Source organism: Rissa tridactyla, chromosome 24 (genome assembly GCF_028500815.1).
Source record: "Rissa tridactyla isolate bRisTri1 chromosome 24, bRisTri1.patW.cur.20221130, whole genome shotgun sequence".
Classification (NCBI taxonomy): Eukaryota; Metazoa; Chordata; class Aves; order Charadriiformes; family Laridae; genus Rissa; species Rissa tridactyla.
In genome coordinates, this window is record NC_071489.1 from 109,785 (window position 1) to 125,482 (window position 15,698).

General features: G+C 71.2%; 2 protein-coding genes across 4 annotated transcripts; one reads left to right on the forward strand and one right to left on the reverse strand.

Moving 5' to 3' along the window:
* The first annotated feature begins 55 nt into the window (after positions 1-55).
* Positions 56-5,928, forward strand: DDX23 (DEAD-box helicase 23). Of its 2 annotated transcripts, none has more exons than XM_054183123.1 (17): positions 56-133; positions 1,157-1,368; positions 1,494-1,592; positions 1,761-1,857; positions 1,976-2,041; positions 2,201-2,339; positions 2,459-2,592; positions 2,673-2,785; positions 2,876-3,019; positions 3,199-3,424; positions 3,579-3,724; positions 3,817-3,994; positions 4,088-4,330; positions 4,502-4,653; positions 4,791-4,899; positions 5,039-5,213; positions 5,305-5,928. In XM_054183123.1, exons 2-17 carry the CDS (start codon positions 1,157-1,159, stop codon positions 5,526-5,528), a joined length of 2,457 nt encoding a protein of 818 aa, XP_054039098.1. In that variant the 5' UTR covers positions 56-133; the 3' UTR covers positions 5,529-5,928. The 2 variants fall into 2 exon arrangements, with proteins under 2 accessions (XP_054039098.1, XP_054039099.1); XM_054183124.1 differs by having other exon boundaries at positions 2,462-2,592.
* Positions 5,929-7,137: 1,209 nt separating this feature from the next.
* CACNB3 (calcium voltage-gated channel auxiliary subunit beta 3) lies at positions 7,138-13,013 on the reverse strand. Of its 2 annotated transcripts, XM_054183126.1 has the most exons (14): positions 12,894-13,013; positions 12,642-12,734; positions 9,746-9,868; positions 9,506-9,628; positions 9,290-9,405; positions 9,149-9,213; positions 9,035-9,054; positions 8,723-8,803; positions 8,437-8,495; positions 8,215-8,324; positions 7,954-8,105; positions 7,783-7,878; positions 7,551-7,700; positions 7,138-7,428 (listed from the first exon to the last, which is right to left on the reverse strand). In XM_054183126.1, exons 1-14 carry the CDS (start codon positions 12,933-12,935, stop codon positions 7,138-7,140), a joined length of 1,521 nt encoding a protein of 506 aa, XP_054039101.1. In that variant the 5' UTR covers positions 12,936-13,013. The 2 variants fall into 2 exon arrangements, with proteins under 2 accessions (XP_054039101.1, XP_054039100.1); XM_054183125.1 differs by lacking the exons at positions 12,642-12,734; positions 12,894-13,013 and adding an exon at positions 10,977-11,085.
* Positions 13,014-15,698: the final 2,685 nt, after the last annotated feature.

A 15,698-nucleotide genomic window follows, 5' to 3' on the forward strand; every position in this document is an offset into this window, starting at 1 on the left:
GGACGCGGGGGCTGCCGGGAGTTGTAGTCCCGGCCCGGCGGAGGCCTCGCCTTCCCGGCGTCCCCCGCGGCGCCCGACGGTCATGGCGGCGGCGGGTCGGTGCTGAGGCCTGGGCCTGCGGGCGGCGGCGGCGGTGAGCGCGGGCCGGGGGGGGGGTTCGGGGGGCGCCGGGCTCTCCCGCGGGAAGGCCCCGGGGACCGCTGCGGGCCCGAGGGGCTGGAGGACCCCGCTGCCGCGTCACCAGGCTGCGTCCCGGCACCGGGTACCCGGGGCAGGGCCTGGATCCCCGGTCTTCCGGTCCCCCAGCCCTCCCTGCTCCTTCCTGGACTCTCCACAGACCCCCGGCGCCCCTCTTGGGTCTCCCAGCCCTCCTTGCTCCCTTCCGGAGTCCCTCTGCGCGTCCCCCCGGGTCTCCCAGCCTTTCCGCCGTCCCCGAGCCCTCCCTGCTCCCTCCGGGGCCTCCCTAGCCCTCCCCGGATCCCCCTGCACCCATCCTGCGGTCCCTCAGGCCCCCCTGCTCCCTCCTCAGGTCTTCACTGTGCCCCTTGCACCTCTCCTGTGTTCTCCGTCTCTTCTTTCTCCCTTTCAGGGTCCCTCTGGGCATCCCCTGGGGTCCCCCAGCCCTCCCTTCTCCCTCTCTGGGACTCCATAGGCCCCCCCGTGCCACTCCTGGGTCCCCCTGCACCCCTCCTGGAGTTCTCAGCCTTCCTTACTCCCTTTTGGGGTCCCTTTGCATGTCCCACGGGGTCCCCCATCCCTCCCCAGGCCCCCCTGCACCCCTCCTGAGTTCCTTAGCCCTCCTCGCTTCCTTCCGGGGACCCACTGCCTGTCCCTCCGGGGTCCCCCATCCCTTCCTGTCTCCCTTCTGCAGTCCCCCAGCCCTCCCTACTCCCTCACAGGCTCCTTCAGCCCTCCCTGCATGCCCCTGTGCCCCTCCCGAGGTTCCCTGGCCCACCCCACTCCCTCCCTGGGACTCTACAGCCCTCCCTGCACCCTTCCTGGCTTCCCCAGCCCTCCTCGCTCCCTCCTGGAGTCTCCCTGCATCCCCCCTCCCCGGGTCTCCCTGTGTCCACCTGAGTCCCCGAGCCCTCCTCACTCCCTCCCATGGCCCCCCCCACCCCAGGTCGCTTGTTCCATCTGACCCTTTCCCCTGCAGATGGCCGGAGAACTGGCAGACAAGAAGGACCGGGACGCATCCCCTGCCAAAGAGGAGAGGAAGCGCTCCCGCTCCCCGGACAGGGACCGGGAACGCGACCGGGACCGTGACCGCAAGGCTTCCCCCTCCAAGGACAGGAAGCGGCACCGGTCCCGGGACAGGAGACGAGGCAGCCGGTCGCGGTCCCGCTCCCGGTCCAAGTCGACAGAGAGGTAAGGGGTGGTACAGGGTGTCCCCAGCTTTTTAGGGAAGAGCTCTCTTACTCTTGTGTGTCCCTAATAGCCCCACGAAGGGGTGGGTGCGGGTGGTGCTGTGCAGTGACTGTCCTGCTCCCCAGGGACCGCCGGCACAAAGAGCGTGACCGGGACCGGAACAAGAAGGACCGGGACCGGGAGAAGGATGGGCACCGGCGAGACAAGGACAGGAAGCGATCGAGGTGAGCTCCCTCTCTTTTTGGGGTGTCTGTGTTCTCCCGTGAGCACGCCAGGGCTGTTTGCTGTAGGAAGCATTGTCCTGCGTGACAGCAGGAGTCCCCTGATCGATGGGGACGGGGTGACCTTGGGGCTGTGTTCAGTGCCTGATTCCTCTTTGTTTTGCTGGGAAGTTTGTCCCCGACCAGGGGGAAGGACTCAAAGTCCCGGAAGGAGCGGGACTCGCGGAAAGCAGAGGAGGAGGAGGAGAATGCCCTGAAGAAGGAGAAGGTGAGGACAGGGCAGAGGGGGCTTGGCTGGGAGTGGCTCCCCGGGGGGATCCACGCCCCGGGGGTGAGGTAAAGGATCCCCGTTGGGGGTTGCTGACGGTCCGGCCCCGCGTTTGCAGGCCCAGCCGCTGTCCTTGGAGGAGCTGCTGGCTAAGAAGAAGGCTGAGGAGGAGGCAGAAGCCAAGGTAGGAGCAGACACCTTCTCCCTGCCTCGGGGCTCTCCCGTACTGTGCCTGTAGTGGCTGTGATGGGATGGATGTTTGAGGATGGGGTCCTTTCCCGGGGCAGCCCCGTGAAGGGGTCGCAGCCAGGCCTGGTGTGAGCCTTCCCCTCTCCTGTCCCAGCCCAAGTTCCTGTCCAAGGCGGAGCGGGAGGCCGAAGCCCTGCGACGGCGGCAGCAGGAGGTGGAGGAGCGGCAGCGGCTGCTGGAGGAGGAGAGGAAGAAGAGGAAGCAGTTCCAGGAGATGGGGAGGAAGATGCTAGGTAAGATGGTGCCCCCACCGCGGTCTGCCTGGCTGCGAGGGGCTGGGGCAGGACCCCCTAGAGCCCCCCCAGCCCTATGGGTGGGTGCTGGGCTCTGAGACCCTTCCCCTGCTCCCCAGAAGACCCCCAGGAGCGTGAGCGCAGGGAGCGCCGCGAGCGCATGGAGCGGGAGACCAACGGCACGGAGGACGAGGAGGGGAGGCAGAAGATTCGGGAGGAGAAAGACAAAAGCAAAGAGCTCCACGCCATCAAGGTAGCGCTGGGGGCCAGGCTGGGGTGGTGGGGGGCCAGGGGGCCCATGTTTGCTCCCCACTGATCCTCTGCTGCCCGCAGGAGCGTTACCTGGGAGGAGTGAAGAAGCGGAGACGCACACGGCACCTTAACGACCGCAAATTCGTCTTTGAGTGGGACGCGTCGGAAGACACATCTATTGATTACAACCCCTTGTGAGTGGTGGGGTGCGCCTGGGGCTGCGGTTGCCCCTGGGGGTGTGGGGCAGCCCCAGCCCTGCCCCTGACGCTCCCATCCCGCTCTAGGTACAAGGAGCGGCACCAAGTGCAGCTGCTGGGCCGGGGCTTCATCGCGGGGATTGACCTGAAGCAGCAGAAACGGGAACAGTCACGTTTCTATGGGGATCTAATGGAGAAGAGGCGGACACTGGAGGAGAAGGAGCAGGAGGAGTGAGTGTGCTTGCGGGGGGAACTGGGGGGGGGGCACCGAGGAGTGTCCAAGCTCCTGCCTGGCTCTGCTTGGGATGCAGAGCTGGGGGGCGGCTCTGGGCCGCAGCACGTCCTTTGGGTGGGTGGAGGGATGATTCCAGCCTCCCCGGAGGCACAGGGTGAACCCCGTTCCCACCCAGGGCTCGGCTGCGGAAGCTGCGGAAGAAGGAGGCCAAGCAGCGCTGGGACGACCGGCACTGGTCCCAGAAGAAGCTGGACGAGATGACGGACAGAGACTGGCGCATTTTCCGCGAGGACTACAGCATCACCACCAAGGGCGGCAAGATTCCCAACCCCATCCGCTCCTGGAAGGATTCCTCTCTGCCCCCCCACATCCTGGAGGTCATCGACAAGTGCGGCTACAAGGTGGGCACGGGGAAGGGGGGCTGCTGCCAGCAGACCCTGACAGCCCTCGGGGGAGCTGGGTGGAGGGGAAAAGGGCTGGTTCTTGGGGTCGGGTCTTTGGGAGGGGGGTGAGAAGGGGAAGTTCTGCTCCTAAAACTGCCGCTCCCCTTGCCAGGAGCCCACCCCCATCCAGCGCCAGGCGATCCCCATCGGCTTGCAGAACCGCGACATCATCGGCGTGGCCGAGACCGGCAGCGGCAAGACGGCGGCTTTCCTCATCCCGCTGCTGGTGTGGATCACCACCCTGCCCAAGATCGATCGGTAGGTGGGACGGGGCAGGGCGGCAGGGTGATGCTGCGGAGGCAGGGAACGTGGCGCCGTGGGTGACACGGCCGTGCCCTGCCACACTGCAGGATTGAGGAGTCGGACCAGGGTCCCTACGCCATCATCCTGGCCCCCACCCGAGAGCTGGCCCAGCAGATTGAGGAGGAAACCATCAAGTTTGGGAAGCCTCTGGGCATCCGCACAGTGGCTGTGATCGGAGGCATCTCCCGCGAGGACCAAGGCTTCCGCCTTCGCATGGGCTGTGAGGTGAGTGTTAGCCCCCAGGGAGGGCTGGGGGGGGGATCTGGGGGGAGCAGTTTAGCCCCAGGCTGTGGACACCAACCCTCCTGCCCCCCACAGATTGTCATCGCCACACCAGGGCGTCTCATCGACGTGCTGGAGAACCGGTACCTGGTGTTGAGCCGCTGCACTTACGTGGTGCTGGATGAGGCAGATCGTATGATTGACATGGGCTTCGAGCCCGATGTGCAGAAGATCCTGGAGCACATGCCCGTCACCAACCAAAAACCTGACACTGACGAGGCTGAGGACCCTGAGAAGATGTTGGCCAACTTTGAGTCGGGGAAACACAAGTACAGACAGGTGGGTGCAGGCAGGAGACCCAGGACGGCGCTGTGGGTGCTCCCACAGGGCCGAGCACGGCTCCACGGGGTGGAGAGGGGACAACCGGGGGCTTTGGAGAACGGGCCGAGGGAGCGGCAGCTGCATTCCTGCCCCACAGGGGCTGTCGCTCACTGCCCCGTTCTCTCGCAGACCGTCATGTTCACAGCCACCATGCCGCCAGCGGTGGAGCGCCTGGCCCGCAGCTACCTCCGTCGTCCGGCTGTGGTCTACATCGGCTCTGCCGGCAAACCCCACGAGCGGGTGGAGCAGAAGGTCTTCCTCATGTCGGAGTCGGAGAAGAGGTGTGGAGGGGGCCGCCGGGGCAGGGTGGAGCGGGGAGGACGGCTCTGGGAGCTTTGGGAGGGGGACTCTGGAGAACAGAGGAGCTCCTACAGGGCACTTCAGCCTCTCCTTGCCCAACCGCCCTCCTCCCCAACAGGAAGAAGCTGTTAGCCATTCTGGAACAGGGCTTCGACCCACCCATCATCATCTTCGTCAACCAGAAGAAGGGCTGTGACGTGCTGGCCAAGTCCCTGGAGAAGATGGGGGTGAGTCTGGGCTGGGACGAAGCCTCTCCAGTTTGGCTGTGGCGGGTGGGGGTTGTCCTGAGTCCCTGCGTCCCTGTCCCCGCATGGGGACCCCACAGCACGGCCCTGGCCCCCAGCTAACCCCCGCCTCATCCCGCAGTACAACGCTTGCACCCTGCACGGCGGCAAAGGCCAGGAGCAGCGAGAGTTTGCCCTCTCCAACTTAAAGGCTGGGGCCAAGGACATCCTGGTGGCCACGGACGTGGCCGGCCGCGGTATCGACATCCACGACGTCTCCATGGTCGTCAACTACGACATGGCCAAGAATATCGAGGGTGAGTCGGGGCTGCGGGGGGCGGCAGGGTCTGCCTGGCCCTGCCACTGCCTGCGCCGAGGCCCTGCCTGACCCCACCGCCCCCCCTGCAGATTATATCCACCGCATCGGGCGGACGGGCCGAGCGGGGAAGAGCGGCGTCGCCATCACCTTCCTCACCAAGGAGGACTCCACCGTCTTCTACGACCTGAAGCAGGCCATCCTGGAGAGCCCCGTCTCCTCCTGCCCTCCCGAGCTGGCCAACCACCCCGATGCCCAGCACAAGCCCGGCACCATCCTCACCAAGAAGCGGCGGGAGGAGACCATCTTCGCCTGAGTCCCTGGGGCCGCTGTCGCCCTCTCAGTCACCCCTTTGGGGACGACGGGACCAGCGGGGCTGGGGCCTGCCGGGACTTTTCTGGCCGCTCTTTTCCCAGAGCCCCAGGCCCCTGCGCAGCCAGGACTGCCAACGACAGCCGCTGGGGCTGGGACTGTCCCAAAACGTCCCCCCTCTTCTCCCAGTCCCCCTCCCCACCTTCGCCACGGACTGCTGGAGCTGCTGGAGGCTGTTTGGGGGCAGGTTCTTCCCTGCCCGTGAGGTGCCAGGGCCGGGGCAGGGCCGGCGCTGGGCTGGTGCAGGTTTTTAGGCAGGGCTGTCCCAGGAGCTGCGTTCACTTCATCCCTTTTCTAGCTAAAACTCCAGGCTGCAGGAATAAACCCGCAGCTGCATTGCCGGACGTCGCCTCCTCGTGCTGTCCCTTCCCGCGGTGCCCCCAGCCCCCTGGGTGCCGTCTCCTCGCGTCCTCCAGCACTCCCAGAGGTGTCGGGAGCCAGCAATGCCCCCAAAGGGAGACCCTGGGGGTGCTCGGCACCCACCGGCACTGGCCCCGTCCCCCCTGCCCCAGCCTAACATCCCCATGCCGTGGCATCCCCTGTCGTCCCCCCCCCGGCCCCCGCCAGAGACACAGACACCGGCGCCTCCAAGCACTCTTGTGTTTCTGAAACCGGTTACAGGGAAATCAGTGCTTTCTACAAAAGAAATTATAACAAATCTGTGGCACCCCCCCCTCTGGCTCGGGCTGGCTCCCTGCCCAGGGCCCCGGGGCGTTGTGGGGGGGCGGCTCAGCCCAGCACCGGCACCCTCCACCGGGCAGCCCCCGGCGAAGGGCGGCGGGTGCCGTATTTACAGGACTGTGCGGTGACGTGCAGTGACGGCTACGTGGGTAGAAGGGAGGGGGGGGACGGGGCAGCGCGAGTGCAGGCATGGAGCAGCCCCCCCCACCTCCATGCAGGGTCCGGCCACCCCCCTCTGTCCCCCGTCCCTGGGGGAGAAGCAGTTTGGCAACGGTGACCGGGGCAGGGAGAATCGGTGCAGAGCGAAGCGAGTGGTGCGGCCCCCTTCTCCCGGGGGTGCCATGCAGGGGCAGGGGAGGGGGCAGGCCAAGCCCCGGGGGGGGGGAGCGGGCACCTTCCCCTTCTTCCTCGGGTCTGCGCGGGATGGGGGACACTGCTAAAACTGTCATTTCCCCCCCCCCCCCATTACCTGGCCCACAGGTGTTTTCGGGGGGGGGGGGGCAGGCACCCTCTGTTTATGGCAGCTGCCCTGCAGGGAATGAGACAGCCTGCGATGTGGAGGCCAGGCGGGGAAACTGAGGCAGGGAGAAGGCATGTGACTGTCCCTGGGAGCTGGGGGGGTGGGGGTGGGTGTCTTGGGGCATCCTGGCCGCCAGCACCCCCCCCCCCCGCCCCGTGCTTATGGCTGAAGAGGTGCCCGGGGGCCGGGCGCGAGGAAGCTGCCGGTGCAGAGGAAGATCCCCGAGAGAGGGAGATTGTCTGCGCACCCCCAGCGTGGGGCTGGGGCGAAGCGGGGAGCGCCCGGGGAGGAAGGGGGAGGAGGGGGGGGGTCGGTTCCCAGCCGTGCCCCCCCTCCCCTCCCCTCCCCACCCCTAATAGCTGTCCTTGGCCCAGGGCCGGCTGCGCTGCCAGTTCCTGTCGTGGTTGCGCTCGGTTTGGCGATCCGGCGTGCCGGGCCCCTGCAGCCCGCTGTTGTGATGCCGGTGGGGCTGGTAGAGGTCGGGGTAGGGATCCGCGTATTCCTCTTCCTCCAGGTGCCGGGAGCTGCGCTGGGACGCGGCCCCCCAGGGCTGGGGCGAGGTCTCCCCCGCCTCGTCCGATGGCATCAGGCTGTCGTGCTCCAGCGGCGAGTGCTCCCCCCGCTCCCCCAGCAGCTGCTGGCTCTGCGGGTAGGGACGGGGCTGCGGGGATGGCACGGGGGGCTGCCACCCCCCTTCCCCCCCCAACCCCCGGTCCGTCACCCCCTGTGCCGGCTGCATGCGGGGAGGGGGACTCCGGGAGGTACCTGCAGGCCCGGGAGGCCAGTGGGCGAGGGCACGGCGTGGGGGGCGTGCGGCGGGTGGTGGGTGGCACGCCAGTACACCTCCAGGTACTCGGCCAGGTGCTCGCAGGCGTCCTCCAGCTGGTTCTCATCCAGGATCACGTCAAAGAGCTCCTGGGGGCAGGCGAGAGGGGTCGGAGGGGGCTCAGGAACACCCCCGGTATCCCCGGGGCAGAGGGGACCCCCCCCAGCTCACCGGGGGACACTGCACCAACTTGTCGGCCGCCATCATCTGCACGTTGAGGTGCTTCACCTGGGACTTGCCCCGGGACTTGATGAGCCGCTGCAGGACCTGGGGAGGGGAGAGGAGGGTGACGGTGCGGTGGGGGGCAGCCGTCCCCCCCCCAGAATCACGGTCACCCCTCACCTTGGGCGAGGACACCTTGACGTAGACGATGATGGGCGCCAGAGAGGTCTTGGCCAGCTGGGCTGGGTGGTTGATGGTGTCGGCGTCCAGCACCACCAGCTGCAGGGACTTGGCCAGCTCGAAGATGCGCTCGATCTCGCTCTGCACCTCGGCTGGGGGAGACACGGGGGGGGATGTTTCAGGCCAGGCTGGCCCTGGGGTGGGGGGGGGGAGGGGGGGGGAGGGTTGTCCTTGCACCCCGAGGTGAGCCCGGCCCCTCACCGATGCTGGAGCGGGTGGTGGAGCGCTCCAGGATGGCCTGCTTGCCCAGGTTGTTGAGGATGGAGCGCTTGGCCAGGGAGAGGTCAGCCGTGATGTGGGTGATGGAGATCCTGGGGGGCGGAGGGACGGCGGTGGGGACCTGGGTACCTCCCCCCCCCGCCCCGGGCCATGAGGAGGGGGGTTGGGGGGGGGAAGGGGATGGGCGGGGGGGGAGTGTCTCACCTGCCATCGAATCTGTGCTTGAGGAAGTCGAAGAGGGCTTTCTGCATCATGTCGGTGACCTGCCAGCGGGGCCACCAGCCCAGTGAGCCCGTGGTGAGTCGGTGGCAGATGGCACCGGCAGGGAGGTGGCAGCCACTCGGCGCCCTGCCAGCAGCCCGTGGCCCCACCATCTGCCCGCCGCCGGCATGGGACAGGCAGGGAGGGGACAAGGGGTGCGGGCCACCACCCTGGGGGTGCAGTGAGCCCCCCCCCCTCCCTTGCCCCACAGCCCCCCCCACCCCTGTACCTCATATCCTTTCAGCGAGGGCCCCACCAGCACCACGGGCCGCATGGAGGGGACCACGTCATAGGGCGGGATGTGCTGTGTCTGTCGGGGGGGGGGGGGACACGGGGATGTGTCAGTGCCCTGCGCTCCCACCCCCGGGGAGAAAGGGGTCCATGAGCCTATTCCAGAGAACCCCGGCATCCCGGAGGCCCCCCCAGGCCCATAAGCAAGGGCAGAGAGGGTGTCTCTGCCCCTCCCCACGCGCTCCACCCTGCCTCCAGCCCCCTCCCCATCTCCCCCTGCCCGGGGCACAGCCCTGCTCCAGGGACTCACCTGCTTCTGCTTCTGCTTGGCTTGGGGAGAGAAGAGACAGAGGTTGGTGACAGTGAGTGGGGACTTCTCCCCTGGCACCCCCCCAGCCCCCTCAGGGTCAGGACCTGCCCTTACCTAAGGAGGGGGGAGGCGATCGCCGGTTCCCACTGTCGCTGAGGCCCGAGGCGTTTCCAGCTCTCCTGGGGGAGGAGGGAGGTGAGTGAGCAGTGGGGGGCTTGGGGGGGAGGCTGGGGGTGGGGGGGAACTGGTCCCTACCTGGCTTTTTGCTCCTGCTTGAGCCTCATGGCTTCCAGGCGCTGGGGGCTGGGGATGAAGGCGATGTCCCCCCCCTCCTTCACTAGGCGCCCAATCCACCAGTCATTGCTGTATTTCTGGGTGAGGGCAGGGCAGGGGTGAGGCTGGAGGGGGGGGGGGAGGGGGTGTGTGTGTCCCTGACCCCCCCTTCCCCCCCCCCCCAGCACCCCGACTCACCTCCTTGATGTGCAGGAAATCTTTGGCTTCGAAGTTGATGGCGGCTCCCTGCACCGGGCACTCCTCGTCCAGCGCCCCGCAGTAGCTGACATTGGTGCGCACGGCGAAGGCGACCGGCTTGTGCTGGGGATGGCGATGGCGGGGCGGGGGGGGTGTGTGTCAGCACCCCCGGGCCCCCCCTCAGTTCCCCCTGGGGGGGTTTTGTGGGGGGGGGGGGGGGGGTGTCCCCTGTCCCCGTACCTTGGCCCTCTCGAGCTGCTGCTGGGCCTGGCTCTCCACGTCGCGCCGGGCGCCCTCGCGATCCTCCTCCAGGGACACGTCGGAGTCCAGGGATGGGCGGCTGGTGTAGGAGTCCGCCGAGCCCTGGGGGGACGGGGCTGAGTGCCGGGGGGCTGCGGGGACCCCGCGAAGAGGGGCCTGGCCCTCTGACGGTGCCAGCGTGGGGAGGGGACCCCCGCTGACCCCCAGCCCCTCCCAGCATTTGGGGCTCCACGGTGGCTGCCCCGGGGTGCAGCTCCTGTGTCCTGGGGGGAGACCCCCGGGAAGGGCTAAGCTGGCGGCAGGGGGTCCCCGTCCCCCCCACGGGTGTGGGCCTGCCACAGCTGCCCCCCCCCCACCACCACCCCCACCCTGGGGTGCCCAGCGGATGCTCAGCGCAGCCCCCCTCCGTCTCCCCCCACCCCGCTGGTAATTACCCATCGCCTGCTGCGCCCGGAACAGGCGCAGAAGCCGCGGTGAAATATTTATAGGTCCCTGGATGCGTTTGAGCCCCCCCCACCCCCCCCCAGCCCCTCTCCGCGCGGCCCCTGGGCCTTGCCGATCTGAGCTCAGCGCCGCTGTCCAGGCTCTGGTCCCCCCCGCACCCGGGACCCCCACCCTCCGCATCCCACCTCGCTCACACAGGGGTGTGGGGGGGGACACGGACGGGCGGACCCCCCCCCATCCCCAACGCAGTCAATATGGTTTCCTAGTATGGCCCCCCCCAACATGGCCTCCCCGGCACGGCCGCCCCCCCCCGCGAGCATCTTCCTCCCCACCCCAGCATCCCCAGCACGGCCCCCCAGTACAGCGTCTCCAGCGTTTCCCGCCCCCCCCCCCCCCCCAGCACGACCCCCCCCATGCAGCCACCGGCCCGGAGCATCCGTCCCCGCGGGGTCTCCGGCCATGGGAGTCGCCCCCTCCCCCCGCTCCCGTCCGGTCCCGGGACCCGGCGGCACCTGCCCGGAGGGGACGAGACCAGCGGCGGCGCTGAGGAACAAAGGGCCGGGGGGCGGCAGACCCCCCCCCCGCACCGGCCCCGAACCCCTGCACCGGACACAGCCAACCCCCCCCCCCTCACCCCCCGGCACAGCCCCCGAGGCGTAATCACCGCCCCGCGGGGCGCAGCCCCCACCCCCACCCCCGACCGCTGTCCCCCGGGCACGGCCCCCCACCACCACCCCCCCGGCCCCCCCGGTACCGGGGCCGGTACCTCGTTAAGCAGGAATGTAGCGCTGGAGTCAGAAAACGACATAGACGGGGCGAGCCGAGCCGAGCCGCCCGCGCCCCCCCCGCCCGGCTCCGGCACCGGCACCGGCTCCGGTTCCGGCTGCGGCTCGGGCTCCGGCTGGCCCTGCCCGCTCCGTCGCGCCGCCGCCGCCCCTCCCCGCCCCTCCCCGCCCCCGCCTCCCGCCGCCCCCCCGGGGCGCACGGAGCCGCCCCCGCCAGCTCAGCCCGGGGCGGGGGGGGTGTGGGGGGGTGGTGGTGTTGAGGGTCGCCGTTCTCCCTTTCCGGGGATGGCGGGCGGCTCCGGCCCCTCTCCGGTGGGCACCCCCTGCGGCTGCACTGCCAGCCGGGGGTGCCGAGCGGCCCCGGTGCGGTGCACCGGGACGGGGGCTCAGGGCAGCTCCCAGGGGAGGGGGGGGCAGTTTGCAAAGGGGGGCAGCTCCGGTTGGGGAGGTGGGGGGTCCCGGGGCGGCGGCGGAGGGACCGTGTCGCCCCCCGCTGCCCGCGGCAGGGGGTCCCGGGACGGCGGCGAGGGGTCCCCGCGGGTACCTCCATGCTCCGGTGCGGCGGCCCCCGTCCTGCCCCGAGCCGGTAGCAGCCCCGTCTGCAGGGCGAGCCCTGCGGCGGGGCCGGAGCCGCTCCCGCCCCCCCGCCGCGCCCCCCCCGCCCCCGAGGAGGGGGGGCAGTGGCGAGCCCCGGGGGACCGGCCCGGCCCGCCCCATTACCGCGCAGCGGGACGAACACCGGCGGGACCGGACCGGGACGGCTCGGCCCGGACCGGGGGGCCCCGGGGCAGTGCTCGGCGGGGCCGGGACTCCGGGCAGCTGCGGGACCGGCCCCGGGCACCGAGCACCGGGCACCGGGCACCGGCCCCGGTACCGGCAGCGCGGCGCGGCCGGGCCGGGCCCTCTCCGAGGTGCTGAAGGGGCCGCACCGGCTGCGGGGCCGGGGCGGGGGGTCCCCGGGGGTACCAGGGACTACCGGGGGGGCGCAGGTGCTGCCCTGGGAGAGAAACGGGATGCTCGGGCCGCTCTGCGCCCCCCGGGGCCACCCCTACCGGAACCCCCCGCCCTCCCCGAGGCCGCCCCGGTACCCGCTCCCCCGCCGGCGGCCAGGGCGGGGGGCACCGCTCGGGCCGGGGTGAATCGGAGCAGGCGGGTGGGGGGCGGCGGGGGGGTCCGTGCCCCCCGCCTCGGGCAGCGCGGAGAGGCGCCCCGGTGCCGGCTGATGGATCGGTATACCAAGCCCCCCCCGCCCCGTTCCCCCGCCCGTGCCTCAGTTTCCCCGGGCCCCCCCCGCCGCCCCTCCGCCGCCTCCCCCGCGCCGCAGTGCCGGTGCCCGGCGGCCGGCCCGGCCCTGACGCAGCGCCCGCTATTTTTAGCCGCGGGGAGCGGCTGTTGCGATGCCACCGGCGCCCGGTGCCTGCGCCCAGCCCCGGTCCCGGGGGAGCGGCGGGGCGGGGGCGGCTACCCCGTTCCCCCGGGTGCAGGGGTTGGGGCGGGGGAGCTCGGCCGCTCCTCCCCGGTCCGTGCTTTAATGCGGAGCCGCAGCGCCGCTGTCCCCGGGAGCGAGCCGCGGCGGGGGGGGGGCCGGGGCTGGCGGGGCTGCCCCGCCCCGGTGCCGGTCCCGGTCCCGGTGCCGGCCCGCTCACCTGCCTGCGGAGGATGCTGGAGGTGGTGTCGGACGAGGTGCTGCCGTCCGAGCGCTTGAAGCGGCTCTTGCGCTTCGGGAGCCTCCGGGGGCTCTGCGGGGGGGAGCGGCGGGGGCGGCCGGTGAGCACCGGGCGGCACCGGGCGGCGCGGCCCCGCCGCTGCGCTGCCACCGGCGGTCCCCCGCGCTGCCGGCAGAACAGAACCGGGCCGCACCGGGCCCACGGCGGCCGGGAGGGCTCCGGCCGGCTCACCTGGAAGGACCCGGGACCAGCGGGCTGCGCCGGGGAGGACATGCCCGGCGGCACCCACCGGAGCCCCCCGGGATCCCGGCGGGGCCGCCCCGCACCGGACCGCGGCGCTCCGCCGGGAAGGGCCGCGCCGCCGCCGCCGCCACCGCCGCGCTCCGCATCACACGGGGCCGCCGGGGCGTCCCGGCCGTCCCCGCCCCCGCCTGCCCGCCCCCGCGCCCATCCCCGTAGCGTCCGGCCCGCGCCCCCGTAGCTGGGCAGCCACCGGGGGGCACCGGCGACAGACCCTCCTCGCGACCCGCCGTGCTGCCGGCACCGTCCGGGCGGCACCGGGAAAGAGGAACACCGGGGCCGCTGCCGTGCCCCTCCGCCCGGGGGTTTTCTGCCCCCATATACTCCCGCGTGGGGCAGGCCGGGCCGCAGGGGGGCCGGAGCGCCCCCGCACCCTCGCCCCACGCCCCGGGTCCCCGCCGTGCCCACGGGGGGCGGCCGGATCCGGCTCGGTGCCGCGCTGCTGCGGCATCACTGCACCGCCCGAGCAGAGCGAGGGGCGCGGCTGCGGCGGCCCCGGCGGCCCCGGGGAGAGGGGCGGCCCGGGTCCGGCCTAGGGAGCCCCGGTGGCGGCAGGATCCTCCCAGGGATGCCCAGCACGGGCAGGATCCGTCCCAGTGATCCCCAGCACGGGCAGGATCCATCCCAGGGATCCCCGGCGGAGCCAGGGCCAAGCCCAGGGGCCCCAGCATGATCGGGATCCAGCCCGGGGAGGGCTGATGTGGGCAGGATCCAGCCTAGAGAGCTCCTGCACCACCAGGGGCTGTCCTGAGGCACCCCAGCAGGGCCAGGATCCAGTCCAGGCAGTCCCAGTATGGCCTGGATCCAACCAGGGGATCCCCAGCAGGGTCAGGATCTGTCCCAGGGATCCTCAACATGGCCAGGATCTGACCTGAAGTGCCCTAGATTGGGCAGGATCCATCCTGGGAATCCCCAGCAAAGTCAGGATCCACCCCAAGAACCACCAGATCGGGCAGGATCCGTCCCAGGGACCCCAGCATGGGCAGTATCTGACCTGGGGTGTCCCAGCGTGGGCAGGATCCACTCCGGGGACCCCCAGCAGGATTCAGGATCTGTCCCAGGGATTCCCATCATGGGCAGGATCCATCGCAAGGATCCCTAGTATGGCCTGGATCCATCCCACGGAGCCCCAGCAGGGCCGGGGTCCATCTCGGGGATGCCCAGCATGGGCAGGATCCGGCCCCAGCAGGGTCAGGGTCCACCCCAGGGACCCCCATCGTGGGCAAGATCCGTCCCAGGGATCCCCGTCACGGCCGGGATCTGTTCCGGGGATCCCCGGCATGGGCAGGATCCATTCCAGGGACCCCCATCACGGCCCGGATCCCTCCCCCGGCGCCCCCATCCCCGGGCGGCGGGTGCGGATCCGGTCAGGGTGTGCTGGGCCCCCCCCCCGTCCCGGGGTGTCACCCGCGGTGCCCCCGCCCCGTCCCGTCCCCCACGCCGGGATCCGTTGCCCACCCTCCCCCCCCCTCCCGCGGCGGGACTTCCGCGTGGGGCCGCGGGGACACGGGCCCGGCGGCGGCTGCTAATTAATGATTAATCAGCCCTCCCCGGGGCCCAGCGCTGCGGCGGGGGGGGCCGCGGGGCCCGGCGTCGCCGCTGCGGGGTGGCCCGGCGTGGGGTGGGGGGGGGCTCGGCTACGGATGGGGGGTGCCAGTGCCAGGGCCTGACCCACGGACACTCGTGGGGTACGGGCGGAGGTGCGGGGGGGGGGGGGGGGGGGCGTCGACCCCCCTGTGTGTGTGGGGGTGACCTGTGCCCGCCTGGGCACGGAGTGTATGGGGGGGCGTGCAAAGGGGGGGGTGTGTGGGGTGTGGGTGCAAGGGTGGGGGTGAGTGTGTGCGTGTGTGTGAAGGGAGGGGGGGGCGTGTGTGAAAGGGGGGTGTGTGTGCGAGGGAGGGTGTGCAAAATGCGTGTGTGTGCACGTGTGTGCGTGCAAACCGGGGGGGGTGGGTGTGTGTGTGCAAGAGGCTGCATGCGTGTGCGGGGGGTGTGGGTGTGTGTGTGTGTGCGCGTGCAGGGGGGGGCATGCACGCGGGTGTGTGTGCACACAAAACGGGTGTGTACGTGTGCAAGGGGGGGGGGTGTGTGCGTGTGCGTGGCCGGGGGGGCGTAGGTGTGTGTGCAAGGGGGGGGCCGTGCGTGTGTGTGCGTGTGTGTGTGCAACAGGGTGTGCACGCGCGTGTGTGCAAGGGGGGGGTAACGTGGGCGCAAACCGGGTGTGTACGTGTGGAAGGGTGTCTGCGTGCGTGTGCAAGGGGGGGTGTAAGTGTGCAAGGGGGGGTGTAAGCGTGCAAGGGGGGGGGGGGTGTGTGCGTGTGTGTGCGCATCCCTGCCAGGGATGTGTCGGGGTGCGCAGGGCGGGCGTGCGAGTGGGGGGCGCTGGGGTGCGTGTGCAAGGGACACACTCAATGGGGGGGGGTGTGTGCGTGTGCGCGTGCGCGGGGGGGGGGGGGGGGGGGGGGGGGGGGCGGCTGCCCCTGTCCCCGTTGTCCCCGCCGTGCGGGTGCAGCGGGGGGGGGTGTGTGTGTGTGTGTGTGTGCGTGTGTCCGGGTGTTGTGCGCAGCCCCGGGGGTGCCGGTCCGCCCCTGCCCCGCGCGCGCGCCCGCCGCCCCCCCGCCTGCCCGCCCGCGCCCTCCCCCGCCGCACCGGGCCGCACCGGGCCCGTTCCGGGCCGTACCGGGGCCGCCGCCGCCGCCGCTGCGCCTTTAAGGCCGCCGGTCGGGAGCGCCCGGG

Bases quoted from the DNA above. Each gene is read 5' to 3' on its own strand.
- DDX23 (XM_054183123.1), top strand. From the start codon at position 1,157: ATGGCCGGAGAACTGGCAGACAAGAAGGACCGGGACGCATCCCCTGCC. The intron at 1,858-1,975 runs GTGAGGACAGGG...CCGCGTTTGCAG, and splicing joins ATGCCCTGAAGAAGGAGAAG to GCCCAGCCGCTGTCCTTGGA. The intron at 3,020-3,198 runs GTGAGTGTGCTT...GTTCCCACCCAG, and splicing joins GAGGAGAAGGAGCAGGAGGA to GGCTCGGCTGCGGAAGCTGC.
- CACNB3 (XM_054183126.1), bottom strand. From the start codon at position 12,935: ATGTCCTCCCCGGCGCAGCCCGCTGGTCCCGGGTCCTTCCAG. The intron at 8,325-8,436 runs GTGAGACACTCC...TCCGCCCCCCAG, and splicing joins AAGCACAGATTCGATGGCAG to GATCTCCATCACCCACATCA. The intron at 7,879-7,953 runs GTGAGGGGTGAC...TCCCCTCCCCAG, and splicing joins TCAAGGTGTCCTCGCCCAAG to GTCCTGCAGCGGCTCATCAA.